At 37.9% G+C, this 20,295-nt stretch overlaps 1 protein-coding gene across 6 annotated transcripts in view; it reads left to right on the forward strand.

Moving 5' to 3' along the window:
• The window catches only part of KDM4C (lysine demethylase 4C), a 296,942-nt gene that overhangs the window by 197,925 nt on the left and 78,722 nt on the right, over window positions 1–20,295 (forward strand). For 4 of the 6 annotated variants that reach the window (XM_035567672.1, XM_035567671.1, XM_035567674.2 and 1 more), the window contains one exon: window positions 17,595–17,650. In XM_035567672.1, the coding sequence (XP_035423565.1) occupies window positions 17,595–17,650 (56 nt within the window). Of the gene's footprint in view, window positions 1–4,403; window positions 4,847–17,594; window positions 17,651–20,295 lie in introns of those variants that run through there. The other 2 variants (XM_035567676.2, XM_035567675.2) reach the window with 1 other exon arrangement.

Consider the following 20,295-nt stretch of genomic DNA (forward strand, 5'->3'; position numbering starts at 1 on the left):
TCCTGGAGGCTCCTTTAGGTACTGGAAGAATGCTGTGAGGTCTCCCTGGAGCCTTCTCTTCTCCAGGCTGAGCAACCATAGCTCTCTCAGTCTGTCTTCACAGGAGGGTTACTTGAGCCATCTGATCATCTTCATGGCCCTCTTCTGGATCTGCACCAACAGGTCTTCTTCTTTCTCATGTTTTGTGCCCCAGAGCTGAATGCACTACTCCAGGTGGGGTCTCATGAGAATAGAGGGGGAAAATATATCAGTTATTTTGTGTTTTCTATCTGGTCTCTATGCATTGTGCTTTAAATTTTCCTTTCCATCTCTTCTTAGCTATCTGTCTAATACCACGCTGTATTCACTATGGTGTGATGAAGGAGGAATAGTGTAATGTGATAGAAAAAGAAAAAAGCTAGGGAGACTAAATCTTGACCTGATTGGGATTTTTCTTTTGCCAGCTTTTAAAGGAAGAAAATTCACCCAAGACAGTGTTCATTTGTCAAAACTGAAGCACTTTCAGTACTATACAATTACTCATTAACATCTTACCTGTGAAGAATTATGCATGTTTTACTGAAGAGGTTTGGTTTTATTCTATTATGATACATATAACACTGAAAATGAGGAAGATCCATTTTTTATGGAAAGCATTTTTTGGCCAAATTATTTGAGGAGATGAGTTAGTGGAAAAATAACTCAAAACCATACAGAAAATAGCCAAATAGAACCTTTTTGCAATGTGATCTTAGTATTGGATTTTTGAAAATAATACACGCTGGCAATTATAGAGAAGATAGAATTTCTGAAATTTCTTGTCTGAGGTAACAAGAAAGTGGTAGGAGTGGAAAGGAGCAACATTTTCACTGTGTAAAGACTAGACAGTATATATGCTTACTAGGACAACCTATTTAATGTAAACTTAATCTATTATATTTAACTGAATGCTGTGATTTTTTATGTGTACTGATAACTGTACAGCTAAATAGTTAGTGCTGACAACCTGGTTTTTATTTAGCTCTGATTTGGTGACCTAAGTGAAATGAACTCGTACCCTGAGAGATCTCTTCATTAAGATATGTTTGTGGAATAAAATTTGCGTTCTTAATGGCTAAAGTCATTCAGCTGGGGAGTTTTGTTGAAGATTGAATAGATGTATAGTGAAAAAATTGCCTTCCCATTCTTAAGTAGCAGAAGAAGCAAGTTAGCTGTGTACTATTTAGAGACTAAATTAATATTGCTTGCTTATATATATACTTTATTTTTGTGTATAGTATTGCTTTTCCTTTTTTTCTGGGGCTATAAATCTAGCATCCCTCCCTAAACACTAAATTTACTTAAAAGTTGTTCTACTTAATTTGCTGTCTTGTATTTCTTATTACATATTTTTCACATGTCAATGTGAACTGTTCACTGTCATCTAAAAGAAGTAGAAATGATAAACAGTAGACATTAAATCTGTTACCCAAGTTAAATAGCAAAAATCCAACAGTTCAATGATACAAATAAGGCTATTATTTACTCATATGTCAGTGATACCTGATTCAGTTTTTCTTTTTCAATAGTAGTGTCTTTCAAAACTGTTGAGATGCTGAAGAAATCTCAGAACTATTTGTGATTATCTCTGAGAATTTACAAAGCTTCAGTAAGGTGCCAACAGCCTGGAAAATTTAATATCGTCTTTTATAAAGGCAGGAAGTGGGGCCCCAAGTCAGGAATTGTGACATTTAACCTAACTTGAATTCGAAGAGAAATACTGAACAAATGATCAATCTATCAATTATTTCTAAACACCTAAACAATAACAGAGTACAAAGTCATATGTATTTAAAGAAAAAACACCTGATATTTTTTGCCATGACACCTCCTGTAAATAAGGAACAAACAAAAGATTTGATGCATCTGAACTTTCAGATTTGGATAATGCTTTAAATTCTGATATTCAAGCCACATAAGAGAGGTGGTCTAGATGAGTCACTGCCAAACATACAGGAATATGGATCTGTTTTCAGCCCTCAGTATCTCAAGCCACCAGCCATCATTCTCATCAGACTCTTAAGTCACTGAAAGGGTGATAAAATTCTGTGCAACATTTGCTGATTACTCTTCATGTCCTTTTGGAACATACTTGGAAATCTAGAGTGGTCTATTTTAAGTAATATAAGATGATCACATGGGGGATGGGGAAATTTCATGTGAAACTACCAAGGTGTTAAACTTGTAGGATATGTCAAAGGTTTTTCTGTAACTGTCTATTACTTGTCAAGTAGTATTCAAAATATTTTTTCTTCATTTATTTCAATATTTCAGTGAAACGAAAGGCTCAGTAAAGAAGTATTCCTGATGAATTTTCTGCAGGAAGAACCAAGGACCCAGGGCATTTCATAAGCTGAGCTTTACTATTTTGGGTTAAAATTAGTATTTTGGATTTGAACCTACTATTTTGTATGGTAGTAATAATATTACAATATTGAAGAAATAGTGTAAAATACATTATTTTACAGAATTCAGTGGAGAGGTACAGTACCTGTAGGTGGTAGGGCAATGGAACAGAGTCCCCAGGGAAGTTTCTATAGCACCAAGCCAGGTGGTAACCATTGATAACCATTTTTAGGTGAGCCTGTGTGGAGCCAGAAGTTGGACTCTTTGTGGGTCCCGTCCAATTTGGGATACTCCATGATTCTGTACTTAGAAGAGTTACCAGCTATGCGTATACAAGATGAGAGTGTCTGGCTAGGCAATAGCTCCTGCTGCCATCTGGAGTTTTGACCACTCTGGTGACAATGCTAATGAAGGTTATAAGGTCTATAAATCATGAAATGTCAGACCAGGATGTTTAAGTTTATATTTGGATTGAAGCCTGGAAAAGATATGGAATAATCTTTTTGTTCTCTTAATGTTTCATGAGAGCCCAGCTGAAGAACTGTGTCTGGCGATGAACACACATGCTTCAAAAATACTCATTAGACTGAACGGGCTGGAAGAAAAAAAAAAATGTCATGGATATCTAAAAAAAAAAAATTAAAAAAATTCTTTCGATCATTCCTCATAGACATCAATCTTTCGTTAAGGGAGGATTGAAAAAAATTATGCTTCTTCAGTGTAGCCAGGAGAAAATAGAAAGGAAATAAATAGTAGTGTCATATATACAATTATATATATGCATCAAAGATGAACGTAATCAATTGCCATTCCTTCATTTTAGGGACAAGGTGAGTTGTAGCAGCTTTAAACTGTATCAACAGAAGCTTATGTTAATACCATGACATCCTGCCTATTTTTCTTTCTAAAAATAGTGAAATACTGGAACGCAGTGTAGAGATTTTGTAGAATCTACTCCTTTAAGATTTTTAAAAACATGTTAGACAAACATTTATCAGGAGTAGTTGAGGAAGAGTTGATCATGGCTTGAGTCAGAAAACCAAAATATGCACAGGTTACTTTTTTCTATTGTTCTCTTACTCCTGTTTGAACAGTATTACTCATTGCAAAGCAATGTGATTGTGACTATAGTTCTCTTTGGTGAAGAAAATCATCAATTGGATAGACAATTGTATTAATGTAGTTTTGCTTGAATGGAATTCCTTGCTGACATCAGCATGATTAAGAACTGCTGATACTTATTTGGGTCCTATTTGTCATTTTTGCATCAAGCTTCTATTTCTTCAGAGATTGGACAATACCCTTAGATTATCCTAAGAGCATTCACTTCAAAACAGTATAATGCTTTAATCTAATCTTAGCTTCATACTTAAGATAAACGTGGTTTTCTTTTAACCAGTCTTTGTGGAAGTTTAAAAAAAGCCAAGGTAATTAAATATACTGCTGCCCAGAGTACTACTTTCCTTTTAAAAAAATATGCAATTAGTGTTAGTCATGCCAACCTGCAGCTGGAAATTTTACACTCCCTTTGAATTATATGCTTATGTTTCTTTCACAAATCAGTTTTTTATTTGTTTAATTTTTTTACATCTGTTGTTACACATATGATGCTTTAATTGTATTTTAAATTGCTGTGTAGCACCACAAGCCTCTCTGGAAGGGGAGAACATAGTTAAAGAAAAGTACTTATTTGCATGACTGTTTTTGATGTAGGGAATATAGAGTGAATATACTTCACATTCCAGCTAAGACAGTTCAGACTGAAAGTTACTATATGAAACAAAAGGAAAAAAATTGCTCATCTAGATTTGTGTTCAGTGTAAGCATTCCTGAACAGTACAACTGTTGTGGAAGATGTGGAACTGAGATCTGACTGACTGTAGGGATTATATACACACGTTTTCAAAAATTAAATTATTGCTTCAGAAAAGTGCACAAAATCAGCAGATTTTATATTATCCAAAAGTATCTGTTGCTTGAAACTCTGACTTACGGAATGTCTGAAATTTGGTTTTCTTCCTTGTCACATTGATTCCTAGAAGGAGGAGATTTAGCTGAGGAAGACCTGTCTGAAGAATTCTTTTCTGGGTAAAGCTTTAAATCCTGGAGGGAAGATTGATTGGAAAGCAAGGAGAAAGAGAAGTTTTGTGCGGTGGAGAATAAAATGGAAGTTATGAAAGGAAACAGTGTTACAAATGCTGGTTTAGAGTTCATAAGTCATGTCTAAGGGGGGAAGGTTCCTTCTCATTCCTTTGCTTAAACAATAAAGTGTTGTTGTTAATTTTGTTAAATAATACTTAAACTCCAGGTAGTTATGTTGACTTTATAGAAAATCTGTTCTCTACTAGGTGCTTATATATCTGTACAATTTTCTAAACAATAAAAGATGAAAGCAGTATAGGAGTCAGAGCTGTATTAATAACTAAATGAAACTGTATTTTGTGTGAATCCCAACTAGGAATGCCATTAAAATTTTGGAATGGAAAAATGCATTAGTGGACTCAAGTTTTTCAGAGCTAGACTTGTCTATGATGGATAATTCCATTTTATATTATCGAGTAAAACTGCATCTGAGATTCAGAAGCATACTGTTTTCTTGCAGTTGCAGCTTCTCTAAGTAGCTGAAATAGTATGCTTTACAATATTTTATTTCAACTTTTTCATCTTCCAGGATGCACTTGGATCCATGATAACATATCTTTGTATTCTACTACACAGTAGGTCCTATTTGATAATGATTATTGACAAAGTGGAAGACTGATGCAGAATTTTTCTATGCTAATGGACAAAAAATAGCCATAAATCAATCTCCCAAAACAACAACAAAAAATCAAATAATATTAAATAACTCATCTACATGGCTCCTGAAAGTGTGACTGTATTCATACAAAGTGTCTTGATTGAGAACAAATGCCTCATTAATCTTAAATGCTTCAGCTAAAGAAAGCTAGTGAAGTCAGGATGAATAATGACTGGCATTATAGAGAAGGCAACGTACTGTACAATGTGCAAGGATGTAGTCACCTAGTAGCTATACTACATAAACGTAAGTACCTTTATTTTTTAGAGGACAAAAGGATTTGGGACAGGAAAGAATTAGAAAGATGAACAAGTAAGGAAGCAGGTAAATATGCCTCAGTATCTTATTTCATAGTAACCTAGCCATTAATAGGGCTAGTAAGGGAGATCATAGAATCATAGAATCACAGAATGGTTTGGGTTGGAAGAGACCTCAAAGATCATCTAATTCCACCCCCCCACCATGGGCAGGGACACCTCCCACTAGACCAGGTTGCCCAAAGCCCTATCCAGCCTGGCCTTGAACACTTCCAGGGATGGAGCATCCACAGCTTCTCTGTACAACCTGTGCCAGTGCCTCACCACACTCTGAGTGAAGAATTTCTTCTGAATGTCTAATCTAAATCTAACCTTTCTTAGTTTAAAGCCTTGTCCTATCACTATACAACCTGATAGAGTCCCACTGCAGCTTTTTGGTAAGCCTCCCGTAGGCACTGGAAGGCTGCTATAAGATCTCCCCAGAGCCTTCTTTTCTCCATTCTAAACAACCCCAACTCCCCCAGCCTGTCTTCACAGGAGAGGTGCTCCAGCCCCTTGATTATTTTCATGGCCCTCCTCTGGACTCGTTCTAATATGTCCATGTCCTTCTTGTGCTGGAAGCTCCACAGCTGAATGCAGCAGTCCAGGTGAGGTCTCACAAGAGCAGAGCAGAGGGGGAGAATCACCTCCCTCAGCCTGTTGGCCACACTTCTTTTGATGTAGCCAAGCATACAGTTGGCTTTCTGGGCTGCAAGCACAGACTACCAGCTCACGTTGAGCTTCTTGTCAACCAACACCCCAAGGTCATTCTCCTCAGGGTTGCTTTCAATCCATTCTCCATCCAGCCTGTATTTGTTCTTGGGATTGCCCTGGCCCAGATTCAGGACCTTGTTGAACCTCATGAAGTTCGCACAGGCCCACCTCTTAGGCCTGCCCAAGTCCCTCTGGATGGCATCCCTTCCCTCCTGTGTGCTGACTGCACCTCACAGCTTGGTGTCATCAGCAAACTTGCTGAGAATCATAGAATCGTAGAATCATTAAGGTTGGAAAAGACCTCCAAGATCATCTGGCCCAACTATCCCCCTACCACCAATATCACCTACTAAACCATGTCCCTAAGCACCACATCCAACCTTTCCTTGAACGCCCTTAGGGATGGTGACACCACCACTTCCCTAAAATTTTAATTCTGTCTTCTGACTGGAAATAGATTTGTGTACTTATTACACCATCACAATAAATAAATAAATGAATAAATGAATAAATAAATAAATCAGGGTCAAATGCTTTGCACAAGTCCAGCTAGATAATGTCAGTTGCTCTCTTCCTATCCCCCAGTGCTGCAGCCCCATCATAGAAGGCCACCACATTTGTCAGGCATGATCTGGTTGGTTGTCATCCAGCACCATGATCTTGCCAGGCACAGAGATGATACTGACTGGCCTGTAGTTCCCTGGGTCTTCCTTTTTTCCTTTTTTAAGAGTGGGGGTTATGTTTCCCCTCTTCCAGTCAGTGGGAACTTCACCAGACTGACACACCTTTTCAAATATGATGGATAGTGGCTTAGCAGCTACATCCACCACTTCCCTCAGGACCTGTGGATGCATTTCATCAGGTCCCATGGACTTGTATACCTTCAGGTTCCTTAGATGGTCTCACATCTGATCTTCTGCAGCGGGTGGTTCATCATTCTTCCATTCCCTGCCTTCTGGGGCCCTGGAGCTTTTGCCAGTGAAGATGGGCAAAAAAAATCATTCCATACTTCAGCCTATTCCTTATCCCAGGTGACCAGGTTACCCATTTCTTTCCAGAGAGGGCCTGTATTTTCCCTAGTCTTCTTTGTATCGCTGATGTACCCATTGAAGCTTTTCTTGTTGCCCTTGATGTCTGGCCAAATTTAATTCTAACAGGACTTTGGTTTTCCTTGCCTGATCCCTGGCTGCTTAGACAATGCCTCTGTATCCCTCCCAGGCTATCTGTCCTTGCCTCCAATCTCTGTAGGCCTCCTTTTTCTGTTTGAGTTTGGCTGGGAGCTCCTTGTTCATCCATGCAGGCCTCCTGGTGTTTTTGCCTGACTTCCTCATTGTTGGGATGCATCACTCCTGAGCTTGGAGGAGGTGATCCTTCAATATTAACCAGTTTTATTGGGACCCTCTTTCCTCCAGGGCTCTATCCCATGGTACTCTACCAAGCAGATCCCTGAAGAGGGCACTGTCTGCTCTCCCACAGTCCAGGGTAGTAAGCTTGCTGTGCTCCCTCCTCACTGCCCTCTGGATCCTAAACTGCACCGTTTTGTTCGTGGTCACTGCAGCTAAGGCTGCTCTTGGGTTTCACATTCCCCATCAGCCCCTCCTTGTTGGTGGGAATAAGATCCTGCATTGCACCTCTCCTCATTGGCTACTCTATCACTTGGGGAAGAAAATTGTCATCAGTACATTCCAGGAACCTCCTGGATTACCTGTGCCTTGCTGTGCTGTCCCTGCGACAGATACAGGGGTGGCTGAAGTCCCCCGTAAAGACCAGGGCTTGTGAACATAAGGCTGCTTCTATCTGTCTGTAGAGGGCCTCATCTGATTGGTCTTCCTGATCAGGTGGCCTGTACCAGACCCCCACTATAATGTCCCCTGCCCCTGCCCTCCCTGTGATGCTGACCCATAAGCTCTCTGCCAGCTCCTCATACATCCGCAGGCAGAGTTCTGTATTCTCCAGATGCTCATTGACATAGAAGGCATTGCCCCTTCTTGTCTCCTCTGCCTGTCCTTCCTAAAGAGCCTGCATCCTTCCATTCCAACACTCCAATCATGGGAGCCATCTCACCATGTCTCTGTAATGCCAATGAGGTCATAGCCCTGCAGGCTTGCGTACATCTGTACCTACTTTTGTTTATTCCCCATACTGTGTGTGTTAGCATAGAGACATTTAAGTTGGGCCCCTGATGAAGCTGACTTACTGGCTGGAGTGGCTGGGATTCCTTTATGCTGCTCTTCAGGTGCTCTCCTGCTGGCCCATGACCCTCTTCCAGGTTCTGGGCATGTATTGCTTACACTGGCATCAAACTGGGAGGAGTGGGATGGATTGGAGTTCCTCTCCCCCAGCAACTCTAGTTTAAAGCCCTCTTCACAAGCTTGGCAAGCCTGTGACTGAAGATGTACTTCCCCTTCTTTGACAACTGGACCCCTTCAGCCCCCAGCAGCGCAGGTTTCTCAAAACCTGCATAACTTTTCCACAGACTACTTTAGCCCTCTGTAGCACTGCAGAAACAATTCAGCACCTAAACTGATCAGTTGGCATTGATTTCAAGAACTGTGTGTATCTCAGAGATTCTATGTCGAGTACTAATAGCAAATGTTGAGCAGTTTAGTGGCTTTTTTTTATCTGCAGATGAGCTTTCTAATGCTTCATATTTTGTACTCACAGTCTTTTGATTTATATATGTTTTTTGGTTAAGGTGACATCAGCTGAATTACTTTTTTTTTTTTTTTTTTTTCAACGCATCAGAAAAGAGCTTTCTCCAAGCTTTCTGCAAGAGCAGGTTGATCTAAGCCGTATCTAGCCTGGCCTTGAACACTTCCAGGGATGGGGCATCCACAGCTTCTCTGGGCAACCTGTGCCAGCACCTCAGCACCCTCATACATTTCTTCCTAATATCTAATCTAAATCAACTCTCTTAGTTTTATACCATTAACCCTTTATACCATTAACCTGTACTCCCTTCCTTATCAAGAGTCCTTCCCCATCTTTCTTAGAAGCTGCTTTAAGTACTGAAAGGCTTCAATAAGATCTCAACAGAACCTTCTCTTCTCCAGGCTGAAAACCCAGCTCTCTCAGCCTCTCTTCATAGGAGAGGTGCTTCAGCCCTCTGATCATCTTCATGGCCCTCCTCTGGACCCGCTCTAATAGGTACATGTCTTTTTCACAATGGGTGCCCCAGAACTGAATGCAGGACTCCAGGTGAGGTCTCGAGAGATGGAGTAGAGGGGGAGAATCACCTCCCTTGACCTGCTAGCTACAATTATTTTGATGCAGCTCTGTATAAAATAGGCTTTCTGGGCTCAAAGTGCATATTTCTGGCTCATGTTAAGCTTTTCATCCAACAGTACCCCCAAGTCCTTCTCCACAGGGCTGCTTTCTACCCACTTATCACCCAGCCTGTATTTGTGCTTGGATTCATTTGGGTATTCTAATTCTCATCAAGCAGTTTTCCATTCTCTGAAGGCTGAAGCAATATTTCAGTCTGATACAGCTTTGAATCTGGCCCTGCTTGAAGCTGGAATTGGACCAGGGAGCTACTGCCAACCTTGTCCAACCTAAATTCTTCTTCAGAGACCACACCTGGTCTTGAGGAGTGCTGCTACAAAGTTATTGCAGGGATTGGGGAAAAAGATGGAAATAGCTAGTTGCAGGATATCCTGCCTTGCACAGCTGGTGCTACGCTGCTTTCTTGAAGAAACAAATTTTTCATCTAATGATGTTCAGGCTTAAATCTAATATTTACTGTTGCTTCCAAATATTGTCTTATAGTAATAGGAATAATCCTGCGTATTATTATCAGTAGAAATACCATAATTCCATTTTTGTTTGTTTATTTGCTAAATGTTTAGCTTTAGTATTATCTTCTGGCAGTGATTTCTGCTGTCTCACATGTTGAGTGAAAATGATCAGTACTGTATTTTATACCTTTGAATCTCAATATTTATTTATTTATTTATTTATTTGAAAAGCATCTAATCTCATTCCTTTTGACATCTCTTTGAAGGGGAAGTTGTAACCTTTCTTTTTCAGATGCTTGGGAACAGTCATTCTTCCTACTGTAAACATTTCCTAAATTGAATGACCAATAACCACTGAAGAAAGTATTTCATACGCAGCCATGTAACATTCTCCATTTTGTACCCTATATATGTTTTTGTCTTCGGAGGTGCACATTGTAGCACCTTGAGAAAGGTCCTTTTTTAGGTTGGTACCCCTAACAAGTGTGGGAGTTATTTTCACCCATTAACTGTAATAAGAGTTTTGATTTTTGTTGCAGTGTCTTAGCTCAGCCAGTTAATTCATTCTTTGCTTACAGAAGTCTGTTCTCACTCTCATTCACTATCTCAGCTCTCTTCCCTTTCCTTTCCAAGTCTTTCTGTCTCAGCCAACTCTCTCTCGCTTCTTGCATTCATGCAGAACACAATTCACAATGTTGCAGAGAGCAGGGAAGAAAGACTACTTGCTCTGTATACTGTTGCCTCAGCATGCTATGATGTGGGAGCTGCAATTTCAAGGAAATTTTTGGCCATCCCTGAATCAAACACTTGCAGGGCAGACCGAATGTTCATGGCATTTACCTTCTAAAATGTGCAGATTCACTAGCTGATGATGTGCAAACTTCTAATTCCAAAAAGTGGGTGACGAACAGATTTGAATGCATCTGAAAGAGTAATATGTTCATCCAAAACAGACATGCAGCCACCTTCAAATTTCAAGAACTTACTTCAAGCCTGCAGCTTCTAAATCTTCCTCAGCCAAAGATGTGCATACATATGAAATAAATATTAACCTCTGGCGGATTTCTTTCATGGAATTATTTAGCCTCCTCAATCAGTGTGACCTTTAAGCATCTACAAAATGCTAAACAACTTGAGAACAGTTTATTCTGGGCAGAGTAAGACTTTTCGGTGACATTTTCAAAAAAAAAAAAAAGTTGAAATGCTTTTCTGAATGTTCCTAATAATAAAAGTGATGGCATTGTTGAGGCAGAGAATGGTGAAAGTTTGATAGCATTTATGAACAGCTGAAGATGGGGAGTTGCAATGGTAACATCTGTTAATAAATGAAGCTCCCAGGCGTAAAGCAGATCCCGTCACTAGGCCTCCCTTAACTTTTCTGTAAGTTGTTCTTCTTAAGAATATTTTGTCCTTAAAAATCAGAAGTTTGTCACTAAAAAGCTAATTTTAAGGTAGTAGCTTGAAATGGCTAGAGTAACTGCTTCTGCATTGAAACTAAATCATCTCAAAAAAATTCTTCTGAGTGAAGATTATTCCCCTGGTGTGGAAAGGCACTAAACAGAGTCAACAGAAGCATAGGAAACTGGTTGACAAAAAAGAGTGTAAATATGTTGTTCACTGGATAAACAGTATCCTACAGAAATCCTACAGTGCAGAAAACATTATAAACACTTTCATTGCTTCAGACCACCAGACAAAATGTATACTTACTTGAAATTACTTATTCTGGTATCATTGCTACATTAAGCTGTGATAATAAAGTTATGACAATAACTTTATAATAATAATGTATGAATAAATTTTGGTGAATGCACTGTTTTTTAGAAGAAAAAATCTTTTGTACACATGAAAAATAAATGAAATATATGTTTAATTCCTACTGAAGTATGCACTTAAGTACTGAGTAACGTGATGTTCCTAATATTTAAGTACAATTTCTAAAACATTTCAAAAAGTATTTGTTAAAGCTGTAAAATGGCAGATTACATAGAATAGTAAGATCTACTGTAGTGAGTTCACACAGAAACAATTTTAGCCTGTTACCTGTCTCCAACAGAAAGGAATTCATTGGGAAGAATATGTCTTAGGCAAGCATTCCCTAATGCTCTCCCAATCTCTAACAATATGCAAATAAGAAACTGCCTTAGGGAAAGGTACTAGCTATGTATTTACTAGGTAAAAGGTAACCTTTGATGGATTTCTTTCATGAACTAATGCAGCAACTTCCTGCATTAGTAAACTTTTAGCATCCACATGTGGCAAACTTTATCACATTTTGAGAAGAGCATTTCTTTTTGTTTGGTTTGAATCAGCTACATTCTGGTGTTCTCTGATAGCAACCACCTGCTGGATGTTACGCTGGAATACTTAGTCAAGTATTTTTCCAAGCCCCTAATGATTTTATTGGGATCTTTCAGACTCTACACTGTAGTCTTCTTCCTGGTCTGAACAACCACAACATGCTTAGTTATCCCTTAGTTATCACTTGTTGCAGATGTTGTTAACTGAATATAAGCTTTTTTCATCTCCCTCTCTCTCTCTCTCTCTCTCTCTCAGTGAGACCTGTGAAGTAAGATTATAAAGATTTTGCTAAATTACTGAGATATTCTGGAAAACAGGATGCAATTAAATAGGGAATAGTGCAAGATAATGAAGCTAGAGTACAGACACAGAAATGGGGAGCAATCATACCAGCCACTGCTGTAGAAGGGTTTCTGAGGGTTGCAGTGCATGAACTGAAAGTCAGTGCTGTCCAAAGAGTTGAACACTGTGGAGGGAAATGTGGGATGCAAGACATCAACTAATCCTGCTCTGCCTAATATTATTGAGAATTTGCTCTCTTTGCATTTCAGAGGGAAAGATGTGACCTCAAACGAAGATAGTGATTTAAAAAGTAGTGGTAGTTTAACCTACTAAGGAACTGTAGATGGAAAATGGCAAAAATAAAAGGAGCAATCTGTTTTTCATGTTTATGATGCATAAAGAAAAAAGCAAAAAGCAAAAAAAAAAAGGCAAAAAAAAAAAAAGAAAAAGGCTTAAACTGCAGCAGGGGACTTTCAGGTTAGCTGTTAGGAAAAACTTCCAGATGGCAGGGATATGAAAAGACTGGAAAAGATGGTTAGGGTGATTATGGAGGAGACTCTGTCACCACATTTTATGAGGAAGTTGTTTGAAACATGTCAGATAAAATTAATCAGGAATAACATGTTTTATTTACCCTGTATTTATCTACCCACATAGATATATATTTCCTTTAACTGGATAAATATTATTCCTTGGAAGTGCCATCGTAATTTACGGGGTCAATCAATACAGGGTCAGGAAGAAAAAAGAGACAGCAGTTTAACAAAGAAAGAGGATCAGATGTGACATGTTCTTAGTGGTCTATAAGAAAAAACATTATTTGACTTATACATCCCTCTGCCATGGCTCCACTGACTTCTGTTTCCCTTCTGTGTCAGACAGCTTGCTGTCTGACACAGAATGCCATTGCTGATGAAGTAAGTGTGTGAGTATCGAAATGTGAAAACTGTTTTATATTAGCATTACTGTCAATATGACTGAATTTTGGTAGAGTGCAAAAAATACTCAAAGACAACCAAATGCATTCATTTTAATATATAAAAATATGTGAGCATTTTTTTTTCCCCTTGTGTTCATCCATGCAACAGTAACTCATATGCTTGAGTAATGGCATATCATTCCAATAAGGGTGATCCATCTTTTGGATATATGTACCAAAGAGAGCATGGTTAATTCACATTGACTTTTGCTGTTGTTTATAGCAGTGACTGCAACAGAGAAGTAGAGCATACACCAGATTAGGAATGTTGGTTGCAAAAGTCTGTTTCATTGTAAGCAAGGGTAACTGTGCAGTCCAGAAACCACGGATGTGATCTGTATTGTTATGAAAAAATGCATCGCTTACACTGAAAATCTAAAAGATGACGTGAATGTTTGTGTGATAAGGCTTGTGAATTATATGGAAATGGCTTAGTTTATGCAGCTACTGGAAGAGAGTGTTTTCTTTTATAATTCCAATATGTAATGGAGATTTTTAAGCAGATGAGCAATTTAAAATATTCTAAGGTTTAGTTTTGATAAGTGTAAAATAATATGCATAAGAAATTATTATCTCATGCAAATACAAATATGATAAAATCCTTGTTTAAAGGAATTGCAGAGTAATAGTGAATAAGATACTGGATGTGTACTAAGATCAGGCGCTGAAGTCTTGCTATCCTGGATTTTACACACAGAGAGCTCTCTCATGTTTTTCTATGAGGACAAGCATAATAATTGCTAATGTAATCTGATCTCAGTGCCATCCATGGCAGGTATACCTTTACTAGGAATCTTAGTCATTCTAATAATCAGCTGTCCTGGGTTTTCATTGTTCACAGTATGTTGAAACTGGAGGTAAAGTTAGAGCCAAACTGCATGGATATAGGACAATATGTTGTGAAGCAAGGATGATGTAAGAAAAAGATCTAACAGGCTTTACGTATGGGCCTTCTCACACAGCTTTGCTATGAACATAAATGTCATTTTCAAGTTCTGTATCCACCAGAGAAGGATCTGTTTCATTATTGCCTACCACCACTGTCTACTCACTGACACTTTGTATAGGTAGTCTTTGAGAAAGAAACATGTTTGGTTCCTGCAGGCCCTGCATAGGAGATTTTTTTTTTCTAGCTGGTGCTGCTGAGAATAGTTAGAGTCACCTTCTTTTATCTGGCTTTTTTTTTTTTTAACCTAGTGTGAAAGGTTTGCGATTAGTGCATAAGGGTTATGACTTCTTATTGCCAAACCACTCTCCATCATGTTTGAAGAGTCATGGCAATCAAGCAAAGACCCTGGTGACTGGGAAATGGGAAACATCTCCACTTTATGGCCTTGAACTGTCTAGTTGCATTAACAAACTACACAGCAAAAGATCAGATTAAGCTTTTCCTTCAAAGTAAAAAGTATTAATTAGAAGCAGGACAAGTTCATTGACATTCTACTACTGAATTTCAAAGTAAGCTGGAATAAAAACATCAAAGCTCATAAGTTAGGGGCAAGAACCACTATTTTGTTTTGCAAAACTGAGAGGTAGTTTGTTTTGCAAATGACAAATTGCTCTGATACAATAAATATCAATAAAGTGCTTCAGTTAAAAAAAAGGAAACAACAACAGGAAGCACGTGAGAGAATCCACAGGTGAAGGATACACTGAACATTTAATTTTAAAGAGGAAAATGATTTTTTTCCCCACAAAGATTTCTACTAAATCAGACTCATGTTCTCTTCACCAGTCTGCAGATGTTATTCTACGTCTTCATTGTAAGCTTCCTGCTCCTGCAGAACTGCAAATGAGTTAGAGAAAGACTGTCAAGTAGTCCTTACAGCTCCTTTTGTATGAGGAGCTTGTGTGGTATTTGCCTCTTCCTGAATGGCTGTTCCATTTTGAGTATTACATTTATGCTGCGTGGTTCATTTGTTTTGTTACTCTTGTATGGTTTTGGAGAAGCTTGCCCATCTATTTTTACTGTTTTCATCTTATATCTCCCACCGTCTTATGTAAAACTAACAGGTTGGAAAGGAACATTCTGTTGGTCAGTAGCTCAGTTGGCAAGCTTTGTGTATAAAGCTAAATGCTAATAGGAGAGAAGATGACCCATTCACTCAGGATGTCAAAGTGAATCAAAGGAAGAGCTCAGAAATAGATCTTGCCTTTGCTGATTTGTAAGGATCTAAAGATAAATCAGATTGCAGAGGACACAGTGCCGTAGGATTACTCTGTGGTTGTGTGATTGGTAGTCCTCAGGAGTCATAGGTAGGTTTAAAAATCTATAGACTGTTTAATCCTCTAGATTTCACATGTAAGTGCCTGCTTGTAAGTGCTTTGAGTACTGAATGTCAATTAGAATCACATTTCCCAGTACTTTATTGGAAACATGTCAATATGCCCAGTAGCTGTTTAGTGGAATTTTTATTGTATTATGTCAGAATCATTTCAGCATAGTGAAAGTGTATAAAGCCTTAACAATTTGATTCCTTACCATCTAGTTTAGGAAAGTCTTTATGTCAGCCCCGTGTAGTTCAGTAACTTTTCAGTAACTAACTGAGTGTTGTGTTTGAAACCAAAATACATTTAAGATAAGAAAGAGTAATAATTCTTCATATAGCTTGAGTGTATATCTATGTGGGTGGCAGCACCAAATTATTCTAATGACATCCAAGGCAGGGTAAGAAACATTGAAAAAGAATTTGAAGGCAATTTGAGCCAACTTGATCAGAGGTTGACAAAATTTAATACCTGTATAGGTTGGCAAAAAGCATACCAAGAGGTTATGATACCATAAGTATCTACAAATATTTAGAAGGTAATTATGTATATGAAAGAAATTATGTGTTGGAAAGACAATTATGTATAGCAGTTGAACAGCATCACAGAGTAGTGAGTTGAAACTGAAATAAGAGGTGGTACATTAGACTATTTGGTATGTGAATTGGAAGAGTAAGTAATCTTAGAGTAATTCTGGCTCACCGTTTTGCTGTACCTTTAAGAGTGTGAGCACTATGAGGAGAAAGAGGAAATAATCAGCCCTTCTCCCTGCCTCCCTCTTTTGATTGTTCTCCATTCCACTTACCCCTGCCCCTCTGTCCAGTTTTGTTGATACAAGAGGAGATTTCATAAGATGCAGTATGAGAATCTCGCAAAGGTACAGCTGATTGAGCAAAAAGGGTGGCTCTGGAAGAAACAGTTAAAATCATATGGATTTTGAGTGTAGTCCTATGGAGTAATACACTACTGAAGCTTTTTCCTCCATTGAAGAAGCTCCCTAAAGTTACATGCAATATATGTTGAAACACCTGCTAAGTGCTGCAATACCAGCCCCCTTATGTTCCATTTTTCGTCTTTATATGCAGAAGCTACCTGTTCCTGCTCAGTCTCCTCTGAATACCTGAAGGAATTGGTATCCTAAGCTCATGGATTTCCTGATTTAATAGTCGTTCACTATTACAAAGGGAACTGTTATGTGAATATGTTGGTTCCCATCCCAGGTCTCTTGTGGTTAAATTAGTTAACCTCATTTCTCTTCTCCACACCTCTATAGTAATGTTAATTAGATGAAAGTGGCACTGTATGAGAGAATATGTTACAGGTTCTCCATGGTATTGGTATGTAAAGCAAAAAGTTATCTGCTTAAATTGCAAAGACAATTTATTTGTCGCAAGGAAGTAGTTTGTTTTTAGGAAAGGAAACTGTACAGCAAAGAATGACCTGTTTTGTTATTTGAGTTGAATCAATTGCTTACAAGTCAAGAATTTGATAACTTTTATTAAGCTAATTATGTATAATTTTACTTTGTTTTACCTTAGTAAGCTGCATGGCAATTGCAGCCTTTCTATTGCAGTACTTACTGCCTTTTCATTTGTTATTGCCTTCAAAGTAATTCTATCACTTTGTTCAAGACTAATATTTAAAACATTTTTCTTCAGCTTTTTTGAGTCATGACTCTTGTTGTTATATATCCTTCTATTTTTCCTGTAAGGAAATGCAGTGTTTATAAGTGGCAAGTTGTGACCCAGCACTTAATTACATTAGCAATTTACATATCCTTAAGATCAGCTGAATAAGACTGCTTTGTAACCTGTCAATAAACTCACTTGTTTCAACACTATTTTTATTTTTAGGAATGTTGTCTCTGCAATTTGAGAGGTGGTGCATTAAAGGAAACTACTGACAAGAAGTAAGTAATATATTCTTCAAGATTACATGTTCTTGTTTTAATTTTTTTCGCAATCCATTCCCATGTACAGAGCATTTGTAAGCTTAGTTATTTGACAGTGTCCCTTTAAGTTGAATCATTGCAGAATTAAAATTACTCCTATTGAAAAGTGCCACTGCCATTTTGTGAAATAGATGCTAAAATGTACATTCATTTTGGTATTTGCACAGGCTTGCGTGTTCCAAATTCTATTCTGCTGGTTGTTGTGTAAAGGAAGCAAATGAGAGCTCATTTGTCATTGTTTGCATGGGCAAATCTTGCCAAACAGTGAAATGTATATTCTTCTTTAGTCCTGGAAATTTGTGATTACAGAATTTAATATAGAACCTTTGAACTTCTGCTAGAAACAATATTTTATATTAATTAATCTCAATCATATTAAAATACTTCTGGACTTTGAAGTGTTTTTCTAAGTACATTTCTATCATACACTGTCAAAAATAGTATTGTTTCTGACATCATACTATTAACAGCATTAGTATTTTTCTCTTCATTTTTATGATTGTGCAGTATACCAGGTAACCTAAATAAATAAAATGAGAAATGTTGCAGCTTAACATTTTCAAAGCCCAATACTGAAACAGTCTTCATGCATTTTGGGTTTTCACGTAATTAGTTAAATACTTTTAGTATATTAGCAATATCGTGTAGACCACTTTCTTTAGAGGTCCCTTTGGACTACAGTGATAAGTGCTCATCTAGCTGCAACATTGTTTTCCACTTAGCAGGCCAGAATTTATTTATCAATCATTTGCAATTGGTTGCATAGTGTTTTTCTCTGCATTTTGTAAATTGTTGGCTGAGGAAAAGGTTGTATGTCAAATTCATGGGCCAGATCTTATCTTCAAAAGCATTAATGTTGTTAGCAAAGTAATGAAGGCTTTGACCAACTCATGAAAATACTTAGCTGCTTTTTGTCTCTGCTTTAAACTCACCATGATAGTTATTTGTTACTTGCTTTTTCTAACCAGGAAAAAAAATAAAAGAAAATGACAAACTGTGTAATCTGAACAGAATTTATGATGTCATTTTGATATTTGGAGCTGACAGATTACATGTTATATCTTTGAAAATAAGTCTTTTTTTGTAGATCAATTAATTTAGAATTTTTTCGTAAGATTTATTCATAGGACAAAAAAGAAAAAACACAGGGATCTGCAGAATATGTCTTCCTCTGCATAATTATACCTGAAATCTTTGGTTTTGCATTACGTCCCTCTCTAGGTTTCTGTTACAGATTTGTGAAATAACAGCTCTGTAAAAGTCATTCAACTCTTGTTTTCCTGTTTGCATAACACATTACAGTTGCTATAAAATGTTGAGTCCTCACCCATACTTAACACAGTGTTCCATCTATCTTTGAGCATTATCTACCATTTCAAACTTTTGAAACATTTCAGAAGGGTATGTTCCTTTTATTTTTTCTCCAACAAGTATAAAATCCAACATAAGCATTCTCTTCCTTCCTTCTCTCTCGCATACTCATTAGAGATGCAGAATTGGCATTACTTAGATTTAAAAGGTTATAAATCAGACATGGTGGGGGAGTTACAATTTGGGGTAAAGGAGAGCTGAGATTCCTTCTACCTGAGTGAAGGCAGCAATTGTTTCAAGTCCTGTCAGGTTGAGAGCTGTCAGAGTATAAGAGCTTGAGTCAAGATTTATTGAATAGACCTTTTATTTACAGCATTTCTTTTCCAATAAAGCTTAGATGGTAAGACACCTACTATTAAGACAATGCACTTTTGCAGGCAGGCAGCAAGGAGGAAAAAAAGTTGTTATTAAAAGTAAAAAAAAAAAATTCTCAAAGTGAGATGAGATGTTTTCTGTAAGTTGAAATATAAGTGGAATAATCTCCATAATAAAATGATAGATCTACATGCTTTATTGGCTTTCATTTGGGCTGACCTGCATAACTTACTAATGGGTATATCATCTTTACATACAGCTCTTATTTCACACTTAGGCAGATAAAACTTTAACATTACATGACAACAGTTTATTTAGTCCCTGTGTGTCATATTACAGTTTGTATAATCACATATTATATATATGATGGAAAGGTGTGGGTTTTTACCTTTCTGGGCAGCTGAACTCCACCACAACCTCTCTCTCACTCCCCCCCACCCCCTCCCCGTAGAAGAAGAGGGGGAGATGAAAGTATGCTGGAAAGAAAAAAAAAAACAACTCACAGGTTGAGGTAAGGATAATTTAATTAAAGGGAAAAGGAAGAGTGAAAGAAAAAAAAATGAAACACAATCAAAAATAACAACAAAAAAAGCAAAGGCTGTACAGAAGCACAGAGAGAAAAGAAATTACTCTCTACTTCCTATCAACTAGCAATGTTCAGCCACGTCCCAGGAAGCAGGACCTCAATACATGTAGCGGTTGTTTGGGAGGACAGACATCTTCATAACAAGTGCACCCTCCTCTCATTCCCCTTCCCCACCGCCCTGGTGATGTCCCCTCCCCACCTCTTGCCCATCCCCAGCCTGCTGGCTCTTGAGGGGGGGCGGGGTTTGGGGGGAGTCCTGATGTGGTGCCAGTAGTGCTCAGCAGTAGACACAACACTGGAGTGATACCAGTGCTGTTCTAGCTACAGGTGC

This window comes from Cygnus atratus, chromosome Z (assembly GCF_013377495.2).
Source record: "Cygnus atratus isolate AKBS03 ecotype Queensland, Australia chromosome Z, CAtr_DNAZoo_HiC_assembly, whole genome shotgun sequence".
Taxonomy (NCBI): domain Eukaryota; kingdom Metazoa; phylum Chordata; class Aves; order Anseriformes; family Anatidae; genus Cygnus; species Cygnus atratus.